This window comes from Neolamprologus brichardi, chromosome 10 (genome assembly GCF_056152115.1).
Source record: "Neolamprologus brichardi isolate AB-2024 chromosome 10, ASM5615211v1, whole genome shotgun sequence".
NCBI lineage: Eukaryota > Metazoa > Chordata > Actinopteri > Cichliformes > Cichlidae > Neolamprologus > Neolamprologus brichardi.
Genome location: NC_142113.1, coordinates 32,300,949 through 32,321,934, shown reverse-complemented (window position 1 = coordinate 32,321,934; position 20,986 = coordinate 32,300,949). Strand labels below are relative to the sequence as shown.

The following is a 20,986-nucleotide window of genomic DNA, read 5'->3' as shown; positions in this document are numbered from 1 at the left end:
AAAACAAAGTTCTAAGATAATCGACCTTAGTGTTCTCCTTTTTTAAAAAGAATCAATAAAGAATTGAATTGTGAAAATCTTATCAATACCCATCCGTACACTGTACGCACTGACAGATACAGATCTCATCATTTGTCTTCACTCAGGGAAACAAAAATGAATGTGTGACGGAGTCTCAGACTTCATCTCAGGTCACCAACAAACCTGTTTTCAGGCTCGTACCTGAACGTCAAGTCACAAACTTGTCAACGACTCTTCAGAAGCCGAGTTTTGTTCTAAATGATAAAAATTAAAATCTTCTTTTAACCAGTGAGCACGTCGGTGTGCTCGCTGTGGACTTACATCAGGGATGAAGGGTGTCTGCAGCATGCCGGCCTCCAGCCGTTTGAAGTTGATGGAGCGGAAGATGGGATGAGCTTTGACCTCAGTGGCTCCGCCCCCCAGGCAGCCCAGCCTGTCGGTGGGATCTTTGGCCAGCAGCTGAGGGGTTAAAAACACAGCGGAGAGTTACTGCTTCAGGTCAGGCGATAAAGCATCAGCGGTTACGCCTCAGACAAAAGTTGAGTTTCATTTTCCACCAGTGTTACAGAGTTTTAGCAGGAAGCTGTGTGTTTGTATTCAAAGCATGACGTGTCTGTGAAAAGCAGCCAAAGGCAAAGAGTTCTGGATGTTTGCTACCCTCTGTATTAAAATGAAGCAGACACAATGTCAGTGATCCAGCTTTGCTTGTCTGGCCTCCACAGTCTGTACGCATCGTGAGTCTGATCTTCAGGAGGAAGTTCCCTTGTTTAAAGCTTGTTTTCCTAAGCAGGGAACATCTTTCAGCCAAAAGTATTGCAGATCATTACTTTAAGTGTACGCAGACCAGTTGAGCTGTGTGCACTCGCCCTCCAGGTGTCCAATTATAAGTCAGATAAACTCAGACTACAGGTGAACCACAGATCTCACCTTAATCAACCTCCCACCTGACTTTCATTTAACCCTTTAAAGCCGGTCAGAGCAGCACGCTCTGTTTTGTGTAACTATTTTTAAATCCCGGTAGCTCTGCAACCACGTGAGCTAGCGCAATAATTTTTTTTGCATATGAAACCGGAGGAGTTGTACTTGCATCTTATGCCATCAGCTTGTCCTCGGTCACAGTTTCCTTCCACATATAGCTTTGCAAAAACTGCATAAAAAGCACTTGCAGCAACAAAAACATAATATTCCAGAAACACGCTTTGCCGATCCGATCAGCTGTTCATAACACTTCCTACGTCCATCAGCACGAACTATCGCATGTCCGCCATGACCATGCCCGAAACCGGAAGTGACGTCATTTTGCAGAAATGTAGTTTTTTACCATCAGGGCCTCATGAGCCTATACTGGTGTTTTTAAAAGTTATCTTTGACTTTATGACTTTCTGTGCACTGCTGGAAATAGTTTATTTTGATGCATATGCTGCTTTTTTGCAAATTTTCACTATAATATTTATTTTCGTTTTTCCTGCAGTATATAAAAATTGGTGTATTTCAAGAATAAAACTATGAAGACACTCAAAATAAATTTCCTGTGGTGGGAAACTATTTCGTGCAACTTTTTTGTATTTACAGTTTTGAGGGATAAGCCTCTTAAATTTCTCTAACTAGAAATATATGTTAAAAAAACAAAAAACGATTTTCAATTTTTTTGTAGTTTATTGCACTTTTTTGCAATTTATGTAATTACTATGCACTTAATGCAGACATATTATTAAAATTTAGGCTGTAATGGTTGTATTGATGTATAGCAACTTGAAATGCTCCCAAAAATGTCTCCACAGCATGTAAACATATAATATAAGCTCTGGCGGACTTGGTTCTATGGTAGGTCTTAAAGGGTTAAAAAAAAAGATGCAGGTGGAAATCTGACCAATGAGCAAAAACAAACTGCAGTATTTCCTGTTGGGAGGTTATTCTGTCTTCTGTTTGTTAGCAGACTCGGCAAACATGGCTGAACCGCAGACGGACGACGCGTATCCATCAGCTCAGCGTCTGCGTCGTGTTCCTGGACGTTTCTCTGCGTGAGTTTCGTCCATTCACCAAAATCTGGGATGTTTATAACGAGGTTTGTGATTCGGCCCTCGACCGTGACGTGGTGCGGCGTTTTAAAATGTTTGCCTTTCACGCCAAAGAAGGCTGGATTCTGGGTGGAGACGCACCCCCAGCCTCGTGGTGTTATGAGCTAACGTTGTCTTATGTTCGGTTCTGAGTCTGGATGAATGGGATAAATGTATCTGGGTACAGCTAATCTGATCCACACGTCCTCCTGGATCCAGGAATATTGGACGATTACGAATAATTGCAGGGAGCAGGGAGATCTCGCCGCAACGTTTCAGCCGCTCTGAAAAGCTGAGTCTGAGTCCGGAGTAAGAAAACATCAGTCAGCGATGGCGTGACTGAGGTGGCAGATGGGAGCTAAAGACGCCGGAGAGAAAGAAGCTGATTTGGCCGCTCGCCGGCGCGTCCACCCACCATTTTACAGACGGACTTGGCGTCCTCGGAGAACTTGCTGGAATATTCCTCCTCCACCTCCCTCACCAGCCGCTCCACTTCCTCCCTCTTGATCTTCTTCTTCCTCTGCTGGAACGGCGACTGGCCCTCGATCATCTCGTACAGCAGGCAGCCCAGCGCCCACCAGTCAGGGCTGAAGGTGTACCGCTCGTTTTTCACCACCTCTGGAGCTGGAGGGGAGCGAGGAGGCGGCGGGAGAGAAATTACAACTCTGGATCGTGAGGTGGATGTTTGTACTACAGTAAAAGTACAATTACCACTTTGTAAAAGTCCTAAAATAGATAAACTGAGTACAAACACACAGGAATAACCAAACGTTTCCCAACACTCGAGTGTTAAGTGTAAAAGTTTTCTGTTATTGTGAAATGTCTCAGTGTTAAATTAAAGTTGGTAAAAACATTTAACGTTGAAATGTGTTTGATGTGAAAGCACTTCATACTTTAGTGCAGTGCTCACATAAATGTGCTCAGTAAAGGTCAGAGGTCACTTACACATGTATCCCACTGTTCCCACTCGTCCCTTGATGGTTTCTCCCTCTGGCACATGAACCGCTAGACCCAGGTCTGATATCCTAATGTGACCTGAAGACACAAACGTTAGCACACATGAGGATAATCGGCTAATTAAAGATAGACTCCATCTGTCCATCCTATCCTATCCTGTGGTCCACTCGCTCTACACAGGCTCCTGTTTCTGACTTCTTGAGACTTTCAGTCACGGTGATTCAACGTTAGACAGCTTTGTAGGCCTGCCACTTCTTTTTTCCTCCACTTGTCCAGCATATCTCAGTATATGTTAGCATGCTGAGATCAGTTTTCAGCTAACAGTTGCTAGCTGAATGCAAAATGGCATTAAATACCTTCCAGACTGTCATTTTTATTGATTTATCTAAAGGAAGGGAAACAAATTATGTTTTTGTGTTAGTAACAAACTGCTAGTTCTTTGCAAACGTGTCTGTTACTTGGACACAACACTGGTTCATCCCCTGAGCTCTTTTTGGGATTGAATTATTGAAAAGTCAGAGTTAAAGTGGTCCAGGTCTGAGCGACTCTCAGCAAGCTGGAGAACTATTGTTTAAGAAACTTAGTGACAACAGAGTCTGGATCACTGTAAAGAAAGGAGGGGTGGCTCAGGACTGTGTTTAGAAATCAGATTCCCATTGAAGGCTGAGATTCATGGAACCAAGTAGGGCTGCTCAATTAATCGAATTTTAATCTCGATTACGATCTGGGCTTTCAACGATCATTAAAAATGACTGCGCCGATTATTAGCCCCTCCCTCATGCTTTACTCTCGCGCTGCTCTGTGTGGCAAATCGAGCGCACCTCTCTGCATTTCGAACACGCGTCACAACAATTAAGAGCAGCGGTCCCCAACCTTTTTTGCGCCACGGACCGGTTTATGCCCGACAATATTTTCACGGACCGGCCTTTAAGGTGTCGCGGATAAATACAACAAAATAAAACTAGTACCGGTACCGAAAAAAAGAAGATTTATTCATAACACACGTGAAAAGACCCAGGAAAACCGAGTTAATGATAAAAACAATAACAAAATAACGCTGAAAACTATACATTTCACACCTGAGCCTCAACTCTCGCGGCCCGGTACCAAACGACTCACAGACCGGTACCGGTCCGAGGCCCGGGGGTTGGGGACCGCTGATTAAGAGGAAGCTCGGAAAGCTAAGCAGAAGTTATTTGGAGAGGAGAGTGACTGCTGTTGGTTGAAAAGAGGTAAAAAAAACTTCAATGGTGTAGAAACATTATGGGTTCATGAGTCAGACGTGGATCAAGTAGACACGGTGTGTAAACTTTGCTACAGTGTCGTAGCTGCACCACAGAGCAACACTGCAAAGTTCACTAAACATAGATGTTTACATTTTTCATTTATTTTTATATTGCAAACATTTGCACTGTTATCAGTATTTGCACTATTTTATATTATTTTTGACAATCTTTAAAGTCATTATTCAACACATTGTTATTGTTAAATAAATATCGTCAAATAATCGAGATCTCAATTTCAGTGAAAATAATCGTGATTATCATTTTTGCCATAATCGAGCAGCCCTACAACAAACCATCAATCATCAAGTTTTTTCAAACGGAGAATCTCAGATTTAGACGTTAATGGCGTTTGTCTTTAGCTTCAGTCACTCTGTTATGATGATGCGTCAGCAGAGACTGGCGCTGCCTGAGGCGAGTTTCCTGGAGTCAGAGCGCCCTCTGGTGTTTAACAGCAAACACTGAAACTGCAAAAGTGAATCTTGGAGTGGAAGTGGAGCTCGTGTTAACCATAAATGCTTTTTAATCTGTATTTGAGTCAGATAAATATGACTTGGTGCTTCCCGGAGATCTTTAACAAGGCCTCATTTTCACCCTCCTCCCCCCCACCTGCCATATTTTTATTTTCCAAACACTGACTGGAATTACTGCAAAAGTTCATCGTGCAATGTTACTGAAAGACGTGCAGAATTAAAGATTTGATGATGTTTGTGGTGGCGATATCTCCTCCTCGGTAATCGGACTCACCGTGGTCGTCCAGCAGGATGTTTTCTGGCTTTAGGTCCCTACGCAGAAGATAAAGACACGGAGAGTGAGCAGAAAGGCAGGAGCCAATGAGACGAGAGGAAGGTGTCTGGGTGCTCACCTGTAGACGATCCGCTCCCGGTGGAGGTCCTCCAGGCCGCAGCAGATCTCCGCGGTGTAGAAGATGGCTCTCTTCTCATCGAAACCCGCGTCACCCATGTGATAGATGTGAAACTTTAAATCGCCGCCGTTCATGAGAGTCAGCACGAGGCACAGGGCGTCCTTGGTCTCGTAGGCGTACGCTAAACTCACCTGGAGATGGACAGGAGTCGTGTGTTTAAGCATTTGGAGCTGGGAGTGATTCGTGGACTCTTCTAGGGCGGCTTTGCATGATTCACACGACTTTCAGCCGTTTGTGACTAAATCGACGAGCTGATCTGAGAGCTGCTCTAAAGCCCTGAGGTTGTTAAGCGGTATGCTGCAGCTGCTTACACACACACTGCCAACATGCTCACCGAGGCTCCAGCTCTTCATACACACATGTGGATGAAGATATGTGGAATCTGTAGGCAACCAATAAGATCTCTGACACTGACTGATGCAGGGGAAATGCTGTGGCTGGGACGTTGAATCGCATTAAAAATATGCGCACTGTCCTCAGATGCCATGCTGCAGATAATCTGAGTTTGTCCGCACCGTCGACTGTTTTCTTTTGAAAATTGTAATCCTTTCAAGTTTAGGAAGTTCAGCATGTTCTGTTCTGCACATAAACACAAAAACCTCGTGCCAAAGATTTCCAAACTGATTAAGATGTGTTAATTAAAGCCGTCTGTGAGTTTTCGCATTAAACCCCGGGAGACCGCGTAGGCCCGAGAGCCCGGACGAGCCGACTGACGGCCGTCCAAATCAAATAAAAGCTGAACAAAGTCCATCTGGTCGAGAATCAAACCACAGCAGAGACGCTGCAAACCTCAGCGCTGCCTTTTAATTACTGCCACCGCACCGATCCCTCGAGCTGAAGCTGAGATGACATACTTACTACAAATCTGCTGTTGACTTTCTCCAGGATCTGCTTCTCGTTGAGGGCCATAGACTCTCCTTTCCTCTTCTTTATCCTCTTCTTCTCCAGCTTCTTGCAGGCGTACATTTTCCCCGTGGCTCGTACCTGACACGCACACACCTGCAGAGGACGGGTGGAAGAAAAAGGACACTTTAGGATCCCTGAAAACATCATCATTTAAAAAAGAAAAATTAAAACCAACAAAACTATGGAAGCCCGTTTCCACCACACACAAAAAAGTATCTATAACTCAAAATTTCGAGTTATTAACTCAAAATTTTGAGAAAATAACCTGAAATTTTGAGTTATGGATACTTTTTTTTTTTAGTGGTGGAAACAGCTTCTAGGGCTGCACGATTTTGCATAAAATGAGAATCACGATTTTTTTGCTTAGAATTGAGATCACGATTCTCTCACGATTTTCTTTTCCAGTATAAATATTTATTGCGCTTATTAACTGCACATCAACTTCGTAACAGTTGAGACTGAACATAAAAACAATAAATAAACATAAAAACAACAAATGTCTCACATTTTGTCGTTGCAGCAAAATGTTGTACTGCTTGTAATTCCGTCTCCACCGTTGCTCGACGCTGCGTGTATAGAGCAGGTAGTGCAACAATAGAAAAATAGCTGTGGGACGGCACTGTGTAGCGTTTGTCTAGGGTGTTGATCATTTTCCTAAATCCCTCGTTTTGCACAGTGTTGATGGAGCCATATCTTTGGTCAGGTGATAAGTAACAGCCTCCGTAATTTCTTTGTGCCTGCGGGAGTTCGACGGGTATAGGGAAGCGCTGTATAAGGTTCCCGTTATTGATGTTTGGGTGGTTGACCGGGACGGATTTTCTCCTGTCACTTTCTCGTCATCCCTGACGTGCTCTCCGTTGTTTTTTCCTGCTAATTTTAGCAGCCAGCTTCTGTATCACGTGGTATAAGGCTCCGCCCTTGTCATTTGTTGAGCAGGAAGAGTGAGCGCTTGTTTTCATGCAGATTACGTCCCGGATCAAAATGCGGTACAATCGTCGTCTTTTTTTTTTTTTTTTTTAAATCGTTGTCATTTGGAAATGAGATCGCCCATGAGTATGAATCGAGATCACGATTTTCTAACGATTGATCGTGTAGCCCTACGGGCTTCCATACAAAACCTCGCTGGAAACTGACTGAAAAAATCATGAAAACTAAAAAAAATATCAAACTATATTAACTGCAGCAAATGAGGAGGAAACGAGTTCACATTGGATTCTATCACATAAACACACAGTTAAAGCAAACTTAATGTTTCAGCTGCAGTGTTAAGGTAAAGAAACAACACACTACTGACAGGCTGAGAAACACAAGCTGTGGTAAAAACCACATTTAAGCTTTTTCTTTTTGACACTGCAAATACAATTATGTTGTATTTGTTACAGTGACAATACAGACATGATGATTATCTTATCCAACATCTTTTAGAGTAAAACTGTTTGACACAGAAGAACCGAAACAAACCCTGGATTTTGTTCTGATTTTGCCAAACTGTACCAGAGGAATGAATTTAAATTCAGACATGCTTCATGGACGCGGATCAAACATTGTTTTTCTTTCTGGAGAATGCACGGAGGGTTTTGTGATCTTTGTGGTTTGTTGCTTCATTGTCTACTCTGCGTGTCCCTTTTATTAACTTGCACAAACTTCAGAGGAGAACCTCCAGCTGTGTTCAGTGCAGCGTCCTCCTCCGTCTGGTAGTATCAGTGCTCAGATCATCCTCTGAGCCTGGAGGTAAGATTTGCATGGTTTCATTAAATATACTGAAGTTACTGTACAAAAGCATTCAGCTGACTCTGAGGGGGTCAGATGGGAGGCACTGAACGACCCCAGAGCCCCTCATGCAGGTCAAAGACGGTCAGAAAATGTTAGCGCTCCCAATTGCCTTTGTGTATCACTTAAAGGAGTCCCCTGTTTTCTCCTCACCACGACCTTCCTTGTGGTTCCAGTAAATTCGACTCACCGTGATCTGAACCGACAAAACTGACCCTGACTTGTTATCTCATGACCTGATGCGTATACGCCTAATCAGCTATCAGTGTTTGGAATTAAAAAAGACTCGTCTCATTAGACGAACAGAGGGCACAGAGACACCATTCAGTGGTGTGTAACAGGATTTAGATGCCTCCGATAAAGTCCTTCATTTCAGGGAACACTGAACTCCTCTGCACGATTAGACCGTGTAAAGGTTTCAAGGCATTTGTTTTAGTCTGACCTCAGTGAAACAGCCTGAGCACCCATTTCTCTGAATCTAATGACTGGAACGTAACTGACAGTTTTTCCTTCTGCCCTCTGTTTCGTTGGCCAGTGTTAGGACCCACAAACTCATCTACAGCCTCTGATTTCTTAACGGTTGAGATTAAATCCAATAAAAACACGTCTTAAAGTCTAGAACTTTCTGACTTACCAATGCATAACTTTCCATTCAAATCTTCACTGACCTCAAATGAGGGCAGAGCCTCTGAACTTTTAACTCAGGTAACTTTACCTGTATATACTGTAGCTGCTCAAGAAAGACTGTTTTAATGACATTGTGGCAACATAACACATTATAATTAAAGTAACAAAAACTTTCAGTACTCACCTCTCCAAAACCACCTTTTCCTAAAACTCTGTACTGTCTGAATGTATTTTTCGTCACTGGTTGCCTGTTTGACAAAGAGAGAAACTCACTTTAACAAACGTCCAATTTAAAAACCAATGTACATGTGTTTAGAAATGAAATGAATGTTTAGGAAAGCTATACTGATGATATAGCTGAACCAGTTTAAAACCAGTTTAAAACTTGAAAGAAAAGCACTGTTAAGTCTGCTCATTTTCCTTTTGTTTGTTTGTTTGTTTGTCTCCAATCAAGAAAAACAAAGAATTGTAAACAAACTTTAACTTCAGACACATAAGAGCCGTTGATGTTACACGAAAAACAGCCACGTTTCTTTTATTACTTTATTTTTTTATTTGTCAAGAGATAAAATTAGAGAGGTAGCCAGCTAACTGCTACTATGGTTAGCAAACAATTTGTAGGCTACTATTAGCATGTCGGCTATCATTAGTTAAAAGAAACCCAGTTTTATCTATTAGAGCCTCGCTAGTCTGTTAGGAAATTGACTATGAGGAGAAAACTGTTTGGTCAGATGTTCAAGTCGTGGAGATCCTTTGTTTGGTTTTATGGACCAATTTTAACTTTTAGTCTTTGTCTGGTCAATGTTGGCTAATGCTAGCATGAGTGCTTATATAGATAAATTGCTAAAATTTCATTTGTTTTCTTATTGGATGTGTCAATAACTTTTTTGTTTGATTTTTTTGTCCTCTTAGTCTCTTTGTCAAAGGTAACGCTAATTAGCTATTAGCTTGACATCAGATGCTAGCCAACAGTTAGCTATATAGTCAGTTTTCCGGGGGAGTAGGGAAAACCACTGATATTTGGGTTTGATCAACCATTGATAACTTGAATTAGCAGCTATCATCTAAACTTTGTTAGAAGTGATCAACACTGAGTATCTACTTAATACATCTGATTTAACAATAATCCATTAATTTGGTTTAACAAAAGTAGATTAAGGCTACGTTCACACTGCAGGCAAAAGCGCATCAAATCCCACTTTTTTGACCCTATGCGACCCATATCTGATCATGCTATGACAGTGTTAACGGCACAAATCCAACCTGGGTCACTTTCGTAAATGGTACTGAATCGATACATATCCGATGTTTTAGAAAGCTGCTGTTTGATGGTCATGTCGCATTAAATCCGTCTTTTACGTCACTGACACAAGACAGACGCCAATTATCAGCGCCGGAGAAGACATCGTGAACGCTTCCTGGACATCCAGTGAAACTGTTTAGAAGACAACGTTGGAGAAACGTGAACATTTTCTTTGTACTGTATAATCTGCAGATTCTGACAGAAATCTGCAACTATCCTTTGAAGCACCGCTCCTCTAAAACAGCAATAAGGATCATTATTAGGCCATATGTAAATAACAAAATATCTTTATAACTTAAAGCAAAATTGTGAAACGTAAAGTCCGAAGTCTTTATATTAAGGGCCATCAGTCAAACAATACTGTTGCTCTGGGTCTAAACAGAGCGCGTTGTGTGTGACGTCTTCTTTTGCGCATGCGCTTTGAGGGTTCACACTAGAGCGCGTTTGCTGTCGCATTTTATTTGTAGTGTGAACGAGCAGACAAAAAAAATCGGAATTGAGCATTAAGACCTGCAGAGTGAACGTAGCCTTAGTGTCTTGTTTTGATCTTCAGGTGACCGTTACTTTAATAATGACATATTATGTGAAAACTGTAAGACACCAGCAGCTCTGCCACCTGTTTGAACAATGCAGTGGTTTGAAATACAGTTTTTCTGTTGACAGACAGTCGTTGGTAAATGGATTGCAGAGAGCCGCACACTGTTGTAATAAACACCAGCACCACTGATCTGGACCCTCCTGGGATCAACACTCATCTCATCACCCCTTTGGGCATTTTGGTCGTCCAACCAGGTAATTTAAATGGACCCTGGGGCACAGGCTCATTAAACCTGATGACTCATTTACTGCTTAATAAGCCATGGGATGAAAATTCTCCTATTTCTTTTTTCACTTGCATTTTTTAATAATTGGCATTGGTTTGTGTATATTTGCATTTGCACATGTGACCTTGGTGCTTTTATTGGCAAATTTCTCTGCCAACAATCATCTGATGTATTCCAATGGAAATCACAAGGAACATGGAAAGTTACTAGCAACAAAAGCACCACTCTCTCTGCTGCCCTGCATATTAAAATGTGCAGTAACCCTCACTTTTAATGTGTTAATATCTTTTTATTGACAGTGTTGGAACAGACTCTAATGAAACTCAAAGATTTTCTCCATCTTTCTCTTTAGGCTTTAATAGCGTGTGGACTGATTTCTATGTCATAAGTTGATAAAGTCACACTGACGCTTACGTCCAATTCCCTTTCCTAATTTCCCAGCATCAACAATGAGCAACACTAGCTAGCATTAGCTTACAAACAGCATATTAATCAACACCAGCACAACAGAGACTCCAACACAACTCCACATACAGGCAAAAAACAATCACAGATCCAGCTTCTGATTTAAATTGATACATAGCTAGCTAACAGGGTGGGAAGCAAATAATAAATTATTGACATTACTTTGAGAGCCAGTTTCCCCGTTTAGGTTTCTTCACTCTCTCTGACTGCACTCATCATCAGCTGCTTACTATCAGCCATTACCCAGCCCTGCTAAATCAGCCCCATTAGTCTGCGGGCATATGCTTCTCTTGAGTTAGTCAGTCTCGTTTTTCCAGCAAGAGAGCAATCGGCCTGCACAAGAGAAGCTTTTAAGAAGTACTGACAGGGAAAAATTACTTTCCTTCTTGTCGTCACGTCTGACGCTTTTCTCTCCTTACTTGAAGCACAAAGAGTTTGTTCATCTTTAAGTTCACCAATTAAATCCAAATGTCAGATTTGTTTTGTCCCTTTGTGTCTTTTTGCCTAAGTTAATAAAAGGCAGACATTCTGAGGTTTATTCAGATTGTGACTTGGCAGCTTTAGTTGAACATTAACTCAGATTTAGGCTCATTTATCAGTTTCTGGCCTCTGATCAGGAGGCTGGAAGAAATGGAGGTATTATGTTTTATAATCTTGTTGGAGACCAAAGGCAAGATGAAAATACCATAATCTCCATTAGGCATTTAATTATTTTCTATCTGAATAAAGTTTAGATTACTTTACTTTGGTTCTTAGCAGTCCAAGATGGATAAGACTACAATCCTTGTTTTTCTTCTGATCATATTTCTGAGTTAAACTCCAAGAAGTGATTGAGTTTTTAATGGCAGGCAGACAGAAGTACAGGGAGGACTTTTTCTTTTCAGGACTAAATGAGACATAACTGGCGTCATTAGTTTATTTCTATAAAGAGGTCCAAGGTCTAAGCCCTGTGGGACCCCACATGCTATCTTTAAGTGATGATGTGATGAATCCTGCTTCCCAAATTACTCTGTGTTGTCTTTTTAAAGCTCAGTTTTTAAACCCTTAAGATCTAACTACAGCCCAGCCCATGCAGCAGTATATGAATGACTAACCTCGTATTGTGGATGGATTATCTCAGTTGTTCTCCTGACTGGAGTTTGGTCCGTTTACAGCATCCTGCCATGCGATTGCATTTGTCCCTAACCATCGGGAACTCTCACGCTAACTTTAATCGAGTGGAAAAAGGTTAGCGTTCATCCTCCAGCTTCACTGTGTTTATGCTATGCTAACATAGCTGTGTCGCTAGCCACCACGTAGCACATCATTATATACCAGCTCGTCCAACTTCAGTAACCCTACAAACGTCACTGCTGTTTAGTTTTCTGTCTTCATTTATGTTGGAAGTGATAGCAGAGCTGTATGTTTGAATTTTTCAGAAATCTCTCCGTCAGAACATGCTATCTCATGTTTAGATGGAAGCTAGCAAGCTAACTTCCTGCTAACTTCTAACTCCGTTAAATTCCATAAATCCTGTTTTCATGGATGCCTGGATGTTAAGCTTAATTGTTACACCTGGTGAAGCAGCAACGCTGATCTTTTGAGCACAAACCTGACTATAATTCTTTTAGCCTTGCTGAGCAAAACAACTTAAGGTAAACTTTTTGACTACACTGAACAAATCAATGAATTATATTTCCGAACTATAAATGAGCTAAATTTTCTACTGCCCTCTTAGAGTGACTAAAAATGACATGCAGCTTTATGTAAAACAATTTCTTGTTGTCTGTCTCTCTGATAACTGCGTGGAGACATCTTGAATGACCACGACTTTAATCTCTGTCAGTCAGCAGCACGGCCTGGCTTTACTGCTAAAAGAGAACTTCCACTTATGGTGCTCATTTCTCATGATTTTGCCTCATTTAAAGGAAGGAATTCAGAGCCAGTCCTCGAAACTTCAGTCGATGAACTGACAAGTTTGAGGTCAACAACCCTCCGCAGTTCCCGGAAAACCAATCATGCTAAACCCTTTAAAAAAACTGTTAAACGGCATGTGAGGCTGGAACAAACGAGACTCGTGTTTTATATCTGCTAAACGTGGATCCCTGTAAGATTCCCTGGTTTCCCAAGAGCGTTGTTTCCGCTAATCCATCATGAGCAGAAGTTTAAACAATGAAAGCAAAACAGTCTGCAGGATCCAGAGTTTGTTTGCGGCATCGCTGAAGTTTTCAAAGTGGAGACTGGGAACCATCAGAGAAGCAAACAAACCTGACAAAACTGCCATAATGCCATTGTGTATCGGCTTACTCCACCACAAACAAATTAACAAAGCACTCATCAGAGCGCACTTACAGCTGAATACCAGGAATCAGGACCCTGGTGTTTCCTGGGAATCCTCATCAGGAGAAGTCCCTGTGGGAAGTCTGGATTTTGGCTTGTGGATATTTTTCTCAGTGTTGAAAGAAGAAACTATTTCTTCCAATTACTCTGTGTGCTAAAGTGGCAGCGCAGCCATGTGACAGAACATCCTAAGGGAAAAGTTAAGGTCGCCAGATGTGACCTTGAGTGGTTTCACTCCATCCTTCGAGCAGCTGCAGGTCGCTTCATAATTAACCAAACATTTCTAAGGAAGCCACACTGAAATCTTAAAAAAACAAGTGTGACACACAAGACTAAAGAAGAAGAACTTCTTTCATTGTTGGTTCACAAAGATTTGCTTGATCTCAATTCTCTATAAACAGCTTCCCTTTTACTTTTCTTGCAAATGAGCGATAACAAATTAATTAAATACTAATGTGTGAGCCCTGCAACAGACTTGTCCAGTATGGCTGCTGTGATAGGCTGCAGCCCTCCCAAAACCTGAACTGATTAGTGGAAAAAAACTTAATTTTTTATTGTCAAATGTTTCTTTTTGCCAAACTACAGTTCGTTCAAGGACCACCAGGGGGCTGTGGCCCACACTTTGAGACTCCCTGCTGTGTCTATTTTCTGGTGTGATTTAAAAACGATCTACAGCGCCATCTGCTGTGCATAAAAACATGGACGTCTCTTACAGCCAACCAGCAGGGGCCGGCTGCTTGATTTTTATAGGAAGTCCAGTTGTTTAAGTACTCCCTGTGCTGGGAGCAGTTGGGTTTTTTTCTGCTCTAGGATGTGTATGATGTCACAGAAGCCACACCCACCTGCTGTTCAAACCTCAAACAATCCAGGAATAGAAAAGTGTAGCTGAAGGTGAATCGCTGCTCTTCCTTCAGGTATTTAGGAGTTGTTTGCAGGACACGTTGGAGCTGTTTGGAGAGATTGTCATCCTTTGTTTTTCTGTAAACCTGTTATCGCTCAGCACAGCTCTGTGGAAGCGTTTATTTCTGAAGACGTGATTAGACACTGCTCGGTCACACTGCATGATCGAGCAAACACCCTCAGGTGTTGCTTGAAATTCTGCAGAACCCCCTTTAGGCTGTCTGTTCCAGTAGCTACCCCATAATATTCAACAGAAAAGTGAAACATCCCCATTGAGCAATTTCCAAATCAGATTTTTAAACGTGTGACGGTGATTTTGTTTGTAAAGACTGTTGAAGCAGCTGAGCGTGTTCATACTGGTCCTGTGGAGGATTTAGTGCCTCTGAATGCGCCTGAGTTATTTTTTTTAAGTTGAAGAAGTTGCTGCACACAGAGAGCAGAAAGAAAGAAGGAGAAAGAGAAAGTTGGTGTTTATGCTTAAATGTTACCTCTCCAGCCATTTCCACTGGAGGAACCTGTTGTAGTACATGCTGTCGAGGTAGTCTGCGAAGGGCGCCATGCTCAGGTAGTCGTGGATCAGTCTGGAAAACACACGACACACAACAGCTGTCAGTTTCACACTGAATTCAGCTTCATCACTGAGAGCTCTCCGATCATTTAAGTCATTTAAGTCAACAATCTAATTATTTCTGCGTCTCCTGTTTGCTGTGACCTGACTTGGTTAAGGTGAACCTCACACTGGACTCTCAGGAAAATGAAGGATTTTCAGTAGGACTGGGCGATATGGCCTAAAATTCATATCGCGATATAATTTGAAGCATGTGCGGTAACGATATATATCGCGATATATTCTTTTCTTCTGTATTACGTATTTTCCACACTATAAGGCGCACTTAAAATCCTTTAAGTGCTTCATCTCTTTGCTATGACTGTCGGCATAATTTGCAGATGATAATAGTTGCCGCTGCGATGCTTTCGACCAAAACAGACGCAGCTTGATGACATCATCAACATCAAATTTATATCGTTTATATCGCCCACCCCTAATTTTCAGGTATTTTATTCCCTTCATGTGGACACAAACCCGCCGAGTTGAACATGACTTTGTTGTGAGTTGGGATGTTCCTGGTGACACTTTATTAGTGATTAAACGACTCAGAGGGGCTCAGAGCAGAGCTAATGGTCCTCCACATCGAAAGGAGTCAGTCCATGCTGAGGACACTGAGTAGGACACCTCCCAGCAGACCCCTAGTAGGAGGAGGGACATGCTGCAGAGATGATATAGCATGTCAGAGGCCCACACTGTCTCTGCGGATGAGCTGGTGGAGGTGCCGCTCCATCCTGCACTCAGATAAGCAATATGGACGGATGGCTGGACAACGGAGAGATCTCAGACTAGTCGAGTCATCTAAAAGCCAGACAAAAAAAAGGTACTGTGCAGACTAACTCTGTGGCGAGGCGTGGTCTGTGATGCCGCTGCAGGTGAGATGGACGCACCTGCACGGCATCTGCAATCACCTCGCCAGTGCAAAAGGCTGTGCTGTTGTCATTAGTTTTGTTGTTGTTGGTGTGTGTCCGACTGTGAGCTGCAGCCGAGGTGTTTGAGTGTACAGCAACCGTTAATAAGATGCTGCAAAGCATGCAAACATCGCTGGGTCTGTCGTGGTTTTATCACAAACCCGTTTGCTTATTTCCTGTTTTGGATGCTCCTGAAATCCTGCAGGTCTCACAGTAAACCTCCTCTCTTACACACCTCTTCTTCGGTCATCAGTGTCCTCATTGAGACTCTGCTTCGATGCACAGGCTTTTTGAATTACAACGTTAGCCATAAATGTTTCATCCTTGGGTGCCCTGTATGCATCCTGCAGTAAGCCTCCGGTGGACGTTAGAGGAACTGCAGGTTACCCTCAGCCACAGAGTGACCCACACAGAGCTTTGAATGGTCTACTCTCAGCTGTAAGATGACGCACGATGGCTGCTTTTGCAGTTCAGAGATTGTGGTGTTGATTTTGCCTCTCTGCGCTGCGCCACGCCTACGCAGCGATGAAGAGGACGTTACTCAACATGTGAGTGTTGTTAGCACATCGCATCAGAGAAGCAGCATTAAATGTATTCTTATTATTTTTACAACCTGCTCAAGTTAGTTAGTTTTGTTTTACGTCATCTGCAGCCTGACAAACAGCCACCGATACTGCAGATGTTACAAAGACTCAGGGCTTTAAAATGAAAATGTGATTATTGGAATTTCATTGCCACACATCTCTCTGTAGTGCTGTCGGCTCTTTGCTTCACATTCTGAAGCACTGTGAGGCGACTGTTGTTGTGGTTTGGCGCGATATAAATAAAACTGAATTGAATTATTGTTGCCTAACAAAAACCCCCAGAAACACGTTATTAGACGGAGAACTCTTCGGGCGTTTGGTCCTCCTCTGGGCCAATCATAGCCCCTCACACACACAACACTCAGGACACAAGTTTGAAAAAACCGTTGACTTTATCACCTTCTAAAAATCGACGCTGCTCTGAACTCTGACTTTAGTTGGACTCGAGCCTTGTGACTTTAAAGACTTCGCACGGGGGCGACATCAAAGCCCGGCTGCCGGTTTCTCTGCAGGGCCCTCGATGTTTACCAGAGATATTTCTGGATAAGCGCTAACGCCGACACCCTCGACACAAAGGGATGTTTTATTTCACGCAGAATGGATAAAGTCTGTCATATCTACACAACTGAATCTCTTATATTTGACATTAAGTGGCAATTTCTCTGCTGCGCCTACACAAACAGGGCATTGTTCAAACAAACGCTGATTCGTTTCCAAGCTCATCACACGCTCGGAAAACCTGCAGCTTCTCAAACGTAGATGTAATCAAATTTCCCTTCATGAGTCCATAAAATGAAGCGTCTGAGTAGGAAGATTCTGGGGGAAATCTTTTTTTGTGAAGCAGAGACAAAACTCACATCACTGCCCATCCACAGAGTCGGGTTAACCCTTTAAGACCTACCATAGAACCAAGTCCGCCAGAGCTTATATTATATGTTTACATGCTGTGGAGCCATTTTTGGGAGCATTTCAAGTTGATATACATCAATACAACCATTACAGCCTAAATTTTAATAATATGTCTGCATTAAGTGCATAGTAATTACATAAATTGCAAAAAAGTGCAATAAACTACAAAAAAATTGAAAATCGTTTTTGTTTTTTTAACATATATTTCTAGTTAGAGAAATTTAAGAGGCTTATCCCTCAAAACTGTAAATACAAAAAAGTTGCACAAAATAGTTTCCCACCACAGGAAATTTATTTTGAGTGTCTTCATATTTTTGAAATACACCAATTTTTATACACTGCAGGAAAAACGAAAATAAATATTATAATGCAAATTTGCAAAAAAGCAGCATATGCATCAAAATAAACTATTTGCAGCAGTGCAATATGAGTCCTAAGCATCCCAGAAACCACACAGAAAGTCATAAAGTCAAACATAACTTTTAAAAACACCAGTATAGGCTCATGATGCCTTGATGGTAAAAAACTAAATTTTTCGCGAAAATGACGTCACTTCCGGTTTCGGGCAGGTCATGGCGGACATGTGATAGTTCACGCTGACGTCTATTCCAACGTAGGAAGTGTTATGAACAGCTGATTGGATCGGCAAAGCGTGTTTCTGGAATATTATGTTTTTGTTGCTGCAAGTGCTTTTTATGCAGTTTTTGCAAAACTATATGTGGAAGGAAACTGTGACCGAGGACAAGCTGATGGCATAAGATGTAAGTACAACTCCTCCGGTTTCATATGCAAAAAAAATTATTGCGCTAGCTCACGTGGTTGCAGAGCTACCGGGATTTAAAAGTAGTTGTGCAAAACAGAGCGTGCTGCTCCGACCGGCTTTAAAGGGTTAAAGCGGCCGCAGGCGAAGCAGAATATTCCAGATCTTGTGATCTTCCCAGTAAAGTGAAGCAGCTTGGACTTGAGATAGGATCTGGATGTGGCACATTCATCTTTTTGTCTGCTCGTCTTATTTTGTTGTAGTCAGCTGTTGGTGCCGTTACTCGTGTGTTTGACCATCATCAGGTAAATGCTGACGCCATAAACGAGTCGTAGAGTTCAAAGGCTTTTTGTGAGAAAGCATGAAAAAAAGAGCAGCTGTTGTATTTTAAATATTTAGAGGTAAAAAAATACATTTGATCAGCTGATTTAATTTATTTACCCTGAAACTGTTTCTTACTCAAGTTTGTAAATGGTGCTGTGGATCCCAGCTTTACTAAACTGCAGTGAAAGGGAAGGTTAAAAGTACAACCAGATTATTTTGGTTTTATGGGTTTCCACTGTGGTTTGTAAACTCTGATGTCATTAGATGTACATTAGAGTCAGGAAATAACACCTCGGCCTGTTCATCGGTTTCCTAACAATAATATCTGGTGACGTCTTTGGCGAATGGTCTCAGCTCTGAATGTTTCCTTTTCTGATTTTCTTTGAAAACAGTTTGTTATGGACTGGTTTCACTGGTCTGGATCACTGAGATCAAACTAAAGGAACTCGGTGTATCGTTTCCAGTTTGAAGCGCACCTGTTTGTGTGATTTTTGGCTCTCAGGGCGCTTCAGGAGCCCGGGTCAGGTTCTTGTGACCCGCGCTGCTGAACAAAGACCGAGGATTCTTGTTTCAGCCTTAGGGCTGCTTACTCCTGACTGTAAGGTGTGTGGGGGGGTCTCAGATTTAATTTCTTTGATTTATCTAACAGCTTAGGTTTTACATTTGTGTTACAAGTCACTTTTTGTTTATGTTTTTGGTAGTATCCCCTTGCCCAGTGAAAACCTCTTAACCTTAATGTTCCTGGGGTCCGAGGTGAGCGAGAGTCCGAACAAGCCTTAAAAAAGCTGATCTGATTAAACTGGGGAAATGTATCCAAAAGAACAGCAAATGAATCCTTAAAAACCCTGCAGTCTTACTTGGTGCAGTCCTTGAAGAGGTCTTTGCAGGCCTCCTGCTGCAGCCTCTCTGTGCACTGAGCCATCATGGCCTCCTCCACCTCAGGCACGTGGTCCTCTGACTGCACAGGAAAAAACACATGAAATCCAGGTGAAAACAGTGAATCAGCTCCGACTGTAACTCTGACAGAGAGAGCCGGGAGGATGAGGTTTGAGACAGAGCTGGGAGGTGTTCGTGTTCGTCTGCAGGTTCAGACTTGCACGTTCGCGCTCACACAGAATTAGCAGGAAACATCAGGGCGGAGCTTTAGCCTGAACTACGAGGCGAGGCCAGGATTTCTTTCTGTTATCTGGCTTCACTGATCCTGACACAGGCAATGGCCAATCAGAGTATCAGAAGCACTGATGCTGGTCAGGCATCAGACTACCTATCTCACCTGGCCTGGAAACACCTGAGGTAGAGAGAAAAGACTTTTGACCCTCTTACTGTCAAACACAGAGATCTGATTGGTCAGCAGGCGGTGATCTCTTATGTCAAACATAACCTTCGCCTGCTGAGAAGTGAACCACCTTCATGACACTGAAACGTCAGGATTATCCTGAAGTTAACCTCACAAACCCTGCTTCATAGTTACATCATCATAAGGTCAGCCAATGAGCGGCTCTGCTCCCGTCATCAGCTGATTAAATCTGATTTTCCATCAGATTTCTAATTGACGAGCCGGACTGAGCGCTTCCTCCTGAGTGATGCGTTCAGGGACACTCTAGAGGCAGGTGTTTTAAAATTCAACCACAGTGGGGGCATTTATCAGAAGACAGTCGAACCTTCTGCTACAAAACTGGCTGAAAAAATAATAACAGTAAAAAACTAAAAAGTACAAATAAATTTAGCACTTTGTCCAAAACTCAGTGACTCTATTCAGTCTGCTGTGATGACGAGTTTTATTAATTTACTCCACTGGGCAGGTCATGTATTTTGAATAAAATTATAAAATAAATGTATAGTGCACACTGTCACAGCACACTGGTACCGACAGACAGAAACAATGTAAAACATGGAAAAGATTTGACGACTTTTGGTCTGATATTTTTGTCAATGAACGCATCATTAATAAAAGTTTAAATCGCTCCTACAGAGCTCCTCTGCTACTTTGACAACAAAACTGATGTTTTGTTATCAGATTCAAGATCGTCCAATGCAATAATTTTCTTTAAACATCACAGTTTGGACACTTTTCAGGTGATTTTTTTTGTAGATATTTTGTTATGTTTGTGACACATTTAATGACCAAAAGCCAGTGGAAACCTTTTGGTCATTTGATGGTCGTTGGTCTTCTGTTTGGGCTTGTTTCTATATCTTCCTGCTTCAGAGGGAAATGAGCTTTGAGCTATCTCTGATCCTGAACATGTGGGCAATAAACAAAAATACTAACAGATATCATCCTAATAAAAATAAAACCATGTCACACCTGACAGGAAACAGAGAGTACCTTTGGGTTGAAGTATTTTTCGATGAGCTCCTGTCCGCACTCCTTCCTCTTCTCATCCGGTGTCACCTCGTAATCTGCCTGCAGAGAAACGCATACATCAGCATGCTGTTAGCAGGCACTAATACTTAAATAACACAATCTGAGGACAAAACTGTGCTCAACTTATTTCAGTGAATTCATTTACTGCCATGAACTGAGTTTACTTTTT

General features: G+C 42.1%; 1 protein-coding gene across 1 annotated transcript in view; it reads right to left on the bottom strand.

The window, feature by feature from the left end:
- The window catches only part of grk6 (G protein-coupled receptor kinase 6), a 56,841-nt gene that overhangs the window by 5,244 nt on the left and 30,611 nt on the right, over nucleotides 1-20,986 (bottom strand). Inside the window, exons 4-13 of the mRNA XM_087847536.1 lie at nucleotides 20,779-20,856; nucleotides 19,310-19,410; nucleotides 14,846-14,938; nucleotides 8,731-8,794; nucleotides 6,102-6,242; nucleotides 5,184-5,374; nucleotides 5,066-5,103; nucleotides 3,024-3,113; nucleotides 2,494-2,702; nucleotides 343-480 (exon numbers count right to left, since the gene is read on the bottom strand). Of these exons, the coding sequence (XP_087703662.1) occupies nucleotides 343-480; nucleotides 2,494-2,702; nucleotides 3,024-3,113; nucleotides 5,066-5,103; nucleotides 5,184-5,374; nucleotides 6,102-6,242; nucleotides 8,731-8,794; nucleotides 14,846-14,938; nucleotides 19,310-19,410; nucleotides 20,779-20,856 (1,143 nt within the window). The remainder of the gene's footprint in view (nucleotides 1-342; nucleotides 481-2,493; nucleotides 2,703-3,023; nucleotides 3,114-5,065; nucleotides 5,104-5,183; nucleotides 5,375-6,101; nucleotides 6,243-8,730; nucleotides 8,795-14,845; nucleotides 14,939-19,309; nucleotides 19,411-20,778; nucleotides 20,857-20,986) is intronic.